Source organism: Helianthus annuus, chromosome 10 (assembly GCF_002127325.2).
Source record: "Helianthus annuus cultivar XRQ/B chromosome 10, HanXRQr2.0-SUNRISE, whole genome shotgun sequence".
In the NCBI taxonomy this organism is placed as follows: Eukaryota; Viridiplantae; Streptophyta; class Magnoliopsida; order Asterales; family Asteraceae; genus Helianthus; species Helianthus annuus.
Window position 1 is genome coordinate 9,360,992 of NC_035442.2, and position 8,365 is coordinate 9,369,356.

Sequence of the window (8,365 nt, forward strand, 5' to 3'; positions counted from 1 at the left end):
AGCTGAAAATATCATATAATATATATATTATATAATTGAATAAAAACAACAAGGTATGCAAACAAAAGCTTATTTGGAGAAATACTTCAAAAATAAAAAGTCACTAAAAACAAAGTGTGTTACAAAAACCGACGCTTTTTACGCTTTTCGCCCTTTTAACTAACCACGAACCCAACCACCTACCTTTAGCCCAAGCCTAACCCTTCACCCAAAAAGTCCTATTGATATTTACAAAGGTATAAAGTAAAAAGGAGGAGGATTGATTGCTTGGCAAGCCTATGGAAGGCGTAAGTTCCATGCCGCTCTCGAGTGATTCACTAAAAAAATACACCTTCGGCCGAGTGTTGAGTGATTTCTCCCGTGAGGTATGTGAACTTGTATACAAATGGATTTTAAAAAGGCATGTTATGCCCAAATAAGTAATTTATCCTATGAAGCGTTTTAAATAAATCATAACGATAGGATTGTAAATTAATAAAAATAAAACCCAAAAAGATCTTGGATTCCCGACACTCTATGACAAGCCAAAAACCTTCTCTTCTACCCATTCCATTTGGGGGTGTAAGCCACATTTAAAGAGTTTTGCTTGAGGACAAGCAAAAGTTCAAGTGTGGGGGTATTTGATGTGTGTAAAATGCAACATATAAATGACATCAATTAAGGCATAAAACTAACCCTTTTTTTAGTACTAATGTTGAAAAAAGAGTGTTTTTGTCTTCGTTTTGTATTTTCAGGATGAAATGAGCTCAAATTCATAAAAGAAGCAAAAAGACAGCTAATTCTAACAAAAATACAAGAAAAGGAATAAAAGTAGATTGCCCGAACCCTCAACGGCATCTTCCCAAGCAAAGAAGAGAAAACAGAAGCCTGAACACGCCCCGTGCTCAGCCAGCACGGGGCCGTGCCCAAGAAGCAGCAGAAAAGACAAACCTATAGAAGCTTCTATTGCCCACCACGGGGCCGTGTCCAGTGAGCACGGGGGCGTGGTGAAGTACAGCAGGCGCATTAATTGTAATTGCGAATTACAATTAATGAAGAGAGATAGTGTCAGACGGGCACGGGGGCGTGTCCAGCGGACACGGGGCCGTGCCCAGCCTTCTGTTCAGCCTATAAATAGGAGTGCTTGGTTTCATTCCAACTCATCCCTTGGCACACCACCTCTCTCACACTTCATCCACCACCCACCACCACCATAACACCATCATCCACCACCATCATCCATTGTCCATCGTAGAGTGTGTGAGTCGTCTCGGGATCCAAGATTGATAGTAAGAGTTCTTGACAATCAAGGCCATGTTTGCCTAAGTCTCTTACATCATTTGGTGAAGAAAAGTGTTTAGTATAATACTTTTATTTTTAATCTTTTGCACTTTTTATTTGGTTTTGTATTAATGACTTTAATAACTAGTTGCTTATGTTGAAGGTGATCTTTCCTTATCGTTTGTCCGTGGTGTCTTGGCATTATTTTACTGTCTATATAAAATAAAAGATTTTCAACATTCATATCTCCACGGTCTATTAATACTATAACCCGGCTATTTAGGACTGTATCCCTGCTGACTCAGACTACTTAGCCGAGGGTAACGTCACCGCCAAAAGCGGGGCCTACCATAATTTGCATTAATAACTTAATTCATTATCTTCCAATAATCCAACCCTTTAGGATTGTATCCTTGCTGACTCAAACTACTGGGTTGAGGGTAACGTCGCCTTCAAAAGAGGGGCCTACTACAATAACTAAGATAATCTCTTAAACAAGTGCAAAAGTGCGAAAATAATCAAAGGTTATACTAATACACGAGTCGGAACCAAGTGATTCATCTTGTCTATCTGTTTTTATTTTATTTTTATATTTCAGCATTTACTTAGTTTTATTTTCTTAGTTAAAAACATTTTTTTTAACTTTTGATTTGATTAGACGTTGAGGATAAACCGGTATTAAAAGCTCTTGTGTCCTTGGACGATCTCGGTATCTTACCAACACTATACTACGTCCACGATGGGTGCACTTGCCCATATGTGTGTTTAGTGTTAGTGAATATCGTGTTTTATAAATTTAAAACTTGGCTAAAGGTGTAAAAAAGGGCTTAATTATACATTAAAAATATATTACACTACACACGCATCAATTATAACTCTTGAGAATCAGTTGTTGTTAGGAAAACCCAAACAATAGCAGTGAGAATAAAAGTGCAAAGAACAAAGAGAACGGTTCAATCTTTACTAAATCCTTCAGTTCATCTGTAATCTTTGACAAGGTCTAAAAGAAACACAATTTTACAAATTCAACGTAAACAAAAGCGTTGAACCCAAGTCTTATTTTGAGGCTTCTCAAGATAACGGGTCAATAACATGATGAGCACCACCCTTTCTAAAGAATCCTGGCAAAATGATTGGGTCAGGTAGGGTTGGTCAGGTAACGGGTCAAACAGGGTTCAGTCAGAAACGGGTCAGTTGGGTTTGGGTCAACGTCAGTTTTAATCAAAATTGATCTGGGTTGAAATAGGTAGTCATATTAAAAAAAAAAAAAAAAAAAAAAAAAAAAAAAAAAAAAAAAACAATATGAATAGCAGAGTAGAAGGAAATTATTGCAGTTAAGCTCATACTAGCCTACTAGCATGATCAGCACCACCATTTTTAACTACTTTGCTGAGCTGATGATTCTAAATTCTAATCGTAATCGAACACCTGGCGAGATCGTTCAATCTTATTGCTCTTTTATTTCCTTTTTTTGTCATGCTATTTGGTTACTTTAAGAAAGAAATTCCTCCAACTAGTATTAAAACCAAATTAACAGAAGCATATATATACATATTCTCTGCTGTTAATACTTTTTTTACAACTTGTTGAGTTCTTTCTGAAAAAAGGTAATCCATTACTTAACATTAGTCTGAACAGAGAAGACCCTTAAATATATCAGCTCATAAATAAGAAGTCAGAGTTAGTGTTCACTGTGTTTATGTTCATCATAGTTGATTTTCTTTGTCCAGTAATATTATATTTTTCAGTTAAATAAATATTTTATATAAGTTAATTCCTTATCTGAGTATCTCTTAACAAATGAGTAAAAAAGTCTCTTAAGTAATGATCATATTAGCATATTTATTTAATACTAGTGGAAACAATTAAAATCAAACATATACCGTAAGATAAGAAGTACATAGCAAATATATAAGTATACACATACATGTCATATAACACATATATGCCTTACAAATATAAAATCATAAAAGCAATACTATAATGAAAAGCAGGCAATGATGATAAATATGCGAATTACTTGCATCCGAGTGATCTATATGGCTTCAACTTATTAACTCTTACCAAGAGTGCAACGTGTATTTTGACCCTGGTCTCCTCAGCAAAGATGAAAAGCTTATGTCTCCACTGCTTCTTCAACATCAAAACCACAATAACACCCCAAAACCCTGTTGCAAAACCACATGTTATGTCCATATAAAACCATACCTTGTTTGGCTCATCAGTTGCTTCATATTTTCTTTTGGCTATTGCGGTTGGGTCTTCATGAATTGAACAATTCTTTGGCAATGGAGCTCCACATAGATCTTTGTTCCCTGCATATATTGATGGATCGATGAGGGTTTGCAGTTGACTTCCTGTTGGAATTCGCCCAGACAAGTTGTTATTTGACAGATTCAAATGGCTCAAAAAATTCAAAGCTGCAATGCTTGGGGGGATCTGCCCGTCCAACTCGTTTCCGGATAAATCGAGAGAAATTAACGCTGCCATGTTTCCAATGTTATCTGGAATGCCTCCACTAAGATGATTATTGGACAAATTGAGACCCACTAATCCATAAAGTGCAGTTAACTCTACAGGTATTTCTCCGACAAGTTTATTGCTTGACAGGTCCATGTTCATGACCAATTGCCATGTTTTCGTATATTCAAGAGCAGCACCATTAACTACCTGAATCACCCCCTCCTCTGTATCATCGGGATATGGCATAGGCTCATTATTGTAAGCCATGCCTTTCAGTTTTCCTAGACAATGAGGAATGGTTCCTGTTAAGTTGTTGTGTGCGACATCTAAAATTTGAAGATGTACATTTTTGCACAGAGATCGAGGAATTCCTCCAGTGAAGTTATTTTTGTGTAGCCTGAAAACCCTCAATGATTTAAACTTTTCTCCAATCAATTCTGGTATTTTTCCGCAAAATGCATTATCAGCCAAATCTAAGGCCTCTAACTGACTTAAATTCCCAAATTCTGTAGGAAACTCACCACTAAAGTTATTATCATTCAATTTTAACCACATCAATGATGAAATATTCCCGATAAAACTTGGAATGACGCCACTCAGCTCATTTGAACTTAATATCATGACAAACAACTTCTGAAGATTCTTAAGACAGTTAGGAATTTTCCCAGTTAACCTATTATAGGAAAGATCAAGTTCATATAAATGTTTCCTCTTGCACAGTGACCTTGGAATCGACTCATTGAAAAGGTTATGTTGCAAAGATAACATTGAATAACCAATACCAAGATCAGTCCCCCCACTAGGAAGGTTAGTCATACGTCCGCTCAGGTTGTTGTGAGAGAGATTAATGATTGGAATGATGGGCATCTTTCGCAACCATGTGGGCAGGGGTCCTGAAATGCTAGCATTAGACAGCCCTAAATATCTAAGTTTCCTTTGGTTTCGAAGCCATTGTGGAAATCTGTTTGCAATATTGCAAGAACTGAGATCAATGGCTAACAACTGGAATGGGGGCAGCCACTCACACGAAATACTGAATGTCAACTTACTGTTCAAAGCAACATTCAAGGACTTCAGCATAGAGAGGTTATGAAAATGGGATTCAGAAACAACTCCCTCCAAAGAATTAATAGAGACATCAAGAGAACGGAGTTTAGAGAGTTGCCCAATTGAAACCGGAATAGCCCCACTTAAGAAATTTGAAGAAACCAAAAAAGACTCTAATGAAACAAGTCTTTCTATAGATGCTGGGATGGGGCCTGTTAACTGATTGTTCTGTAGAAACAAATACATTAATGTTGCTAATCTTCCAAATGATTTTGGAATTGAACCGTTGAGGTTATTAGAAGAAAGGTCAAGTTTGGTAAGTTTCCCAAGGAATGTCGGAATGGGACCGGTTAACTTGTTACGAGATAGATCTAATATTCGTAACAATGGTAATCTTCCTAGAGATTCTGGAATTATGCCCGTTAAAAAGTTACGAGATAGATCTAAGTGTCTTAAATTGGCCATTCTTCCTAGGGATTTGGGAAATGTACCATTTAAACTAAGTTGTAAAACCAACATTTCCAAAGCATATTGGGAGCATTCTGATATGTTGGTTGTTGAGTCAGTCAATTCCATATCGAACGCATTGTTGTTCACACTCACTTTTTTCAAATGACACTGTCTCCATATTCCCACATCCTCAAATTTCTTAAAGTCATTTTCAGAAAGGTCAAGCTCTAAAAGGTTAGGCATAACAGGAACCGATGCGTTCAAAGAGCTCGCAGAAAGGTCAAGGACTCGTAGGGAAGTCATATTTGCAAAAATGGATGGGAAACTCCCTGGGAAGAAATTGTGGCTAAGATCCAAGTGTTGGATGTTCGAAAGTGTTGTGAAATTAGGATGAGAATGAGATAGATACGTCTGCTCAAGGTTACAGCTTGACAAATGAAGCTCTAATAAAGAAGGGACCATGCTTATCAAGGTTGCAAAGTTCCATGTCAGGCTAAAATTAAAGAGTGAAAGATCTAGGAATTGTAAGGATGTCATGTTCTGAATAAAGGGAGGGGGTTGACCTTTAAATGAATTCTCACTAAGATCCAGATGTTTGATGTTAGAAAGTGAAGTGCTTGAATTACGAAGAGGACCAAGATCGACATTAGAAAGACCACATCCTCGCAACCTTAACTCTTTCAACAAAGGAATAATGTAAAGCACCATGTCAAGGTTTTTTGCTCCCCTAAGATTTACCCAACCCAAGTTAAGATGCTCGAGTGACGAAAGGCCAGAAATCCAGGCCATATCATGTATGATCAGAAGATTTTCGTTGTAATGGTGTGAACTAAGATCAAGAGTTATTAGATTGGAAAGATTTCCAATGTGATGAGGTATAATACCAGAAAACATTGCATAAGAGAGATTAAGGTAAGTCAGCTCTTTCAAGGATCCAATGAATTTGGGGATCCGGCTTCCTTGAAAACGATTCATACTTAGGTCCAAATTGTAGGTCCCTTTTCGCGGAGGATTACGAACCTAAACCTTGTTATACAAACCTACTAGCGAGTGCGGAATCCAAGCTAGCAAGCAAACCGAGTTAGTAGCAAGTAGAGAAACAAACACACAAAGATTCACCGATTAACACTAGTCGTATTAATGCAAATGAAGGTTTCGGTTACAAGCTCAATGTTTACAGAAGTGTTCTATAAACTCTCTAAGTGTGTGTGTGAGTTCTGGGCAGAATGCTCTCTAAGCTTCTATCTCTCGGGTGTGTAAAATGGCAGAACTCTCGAACTCTCAACACATGCATGGGTATATATACCCAGCTCAGCAGGTCTGCTCGAAGGATTCGACAGATGGTCCGAAGGATCATCTGTCGACCACATGTTACACGAAAGATCAGCGTGGACCTCGAAGGATCATCCTTCGAGGTCTAATGGTCGAACCATGGTCGAACCATATCTTTCGATCACCTCGAAGGATCAGGTGTATCCTTCGAGGCTATCCTTCGATCAGAACATCTTTCAACTGTTGTCTAAGTCAAACCGGAGGATGGTTGACTTGGTCAACTTACAACACAAATCAGGACATCGTTTATATCAGACCGAATACAGACAAAGTACAGACACAAGTGCACCAACAAACTCCCCCTTGGCTGTAGCTTTGTCTTTGATCTCTAAGCTTTGTCTTGTTCTTCTAAAAGTGTAGACTTGTCTGGAACTTCGACAGTCTTTGGTCTTCAGGTCTTCAAGACTCTGATGTCCTATCATGTCTTCAATGCCGGAGGATCTTCAAAGTCTTCACGTCTTGAAAGTAGAGAGTGTATCAACAAACTACCCGTATCATGTAGGAAGTGTGTTGACAAACTCCCCCTTAACATAAGCTCCCCCTTGAGTTATGCTCGTGAAAAGACTTTATCTTTATGAAGTGAGATCCTTGTGGTGTTGATGATGGCCAGCGGCAACTCGATCATCTTCATCTTTTGAGCGCCTTCTCGTCGTGTCTTCATTCCAAGGCTTGTCATCGACCATGTTCTCCTAGCCTTTAGAATCTGCACATGCAAGAAATCTAAACGCGTAATGAGAACAACTGCTTGGAATAGTATAAACAAATGACACACGAGTGACCATGTCAAAATCAAACACCGTCCGACAGTTTGAAAGTTTAATAAATTTATCAATTTTAAATTCTAACTTTCAAAATCTGCAAATTTTGACCGTTTATGAAGATTTAGTCAGTTCGGTTTTCAGTCAGGTTTCAGGTAACGAAGACTTGAGCTCCAACATCGTACGATCGAAAATAAAGCAGAAATAAAATCTTTTTGGCTTTTATAAAGTTTATATTAAAACACGCCTAAAATCTTTTTGGTATTTTTGAAATTAAAAGACAACAATTTAAAATCCTTTGAGTGTTATCAAACGACATCACCGCTAATGTCGTGCTGATATGCACCAAACGACGAAACTGTTTAAAAGAAATAATAAAAGTTAAACAGTAAATAAATAAATATATACAAACATTCTTTTTGCGAGTTTCGAGGGTAAGAGAATCATATCAGTGTACGGTCATGCCAAAACACTCTTGTTGTTCAGTTAGTTAACATTAAGATAAGCATCCTATAACAATTATCGGTATTGTTGTCCACTTAAGCTCAACTTATCAGATGTAATCATGGCGAGGGGATACGTTAAGGTATGATTTATACTTACCGACCGGTGTTCATCCACATCACGACACATTCCCGTATCAAGGTATGCACGAGTGTTCATCTTACCGGTGAGTATACCGATTATCATCTGTTTGACCGTATAAATTGTGAGATACTCACTTATTTTGATTTGAAAACAAGTCCTATGTGATATAATCACTTATTGATGAGGAACTTGATTTTCGTATGCATGAGGGCACAGGTGCAAGTCCGTGAACAGGTCAGTACTTCCGTACAGCAGAGAGACGAACTTGACACCCGGAAAAATGTGATATTTTATCACTTATTTGATTTGGACATGTGATTGTTTATCACTTATTGAGGTCGAATGCAATATGCAATATGTACACGTATGTATAGTATCATGGAAGATCTAGACTTGCGTCCCCGTTATTTTTCGGTAAAAGATACAACCATGATACCCAGATGATAAGTAGCATAAAGACCGAATAT

General features: G+C 37.7%; 1 protein-coding gene across 1 annotated transcript; it reads right to left on the bottom strand.

The window, feature by feature from the left end:
* Window positions 1-3,061: 3,061 nt before the first annotated feature.
* LOC110883939 (receptor-like protein EIX2) lies at window positions 3,062-6,199 on the bottom strand. The gene has a single exon (XM_022131603.2). The coding sequence runs from the start codon at window positions 6,193-6,195 to the stop codon at window positions 3,277-3,279; it is 2,919 nt and encodes a 972-aa protein (XP_021987295.2). The 5' UTR covers window positions 6,196-6,199; the 3' UTR covers window positions 3,062-3,276.
* Between the last annotated feature and the right edge of the window lie 2,166 nt (window positions 6,200-8,365).

Coding starts and splice junctions, on each gene's coding strand:
- LOC110883939 (XM_022131603.2), bottom strand. CDS start 6,195: ATGAATCGTTTTCAAGGAAGCCGGATCCCCAAATTCATTGGATCCTTG.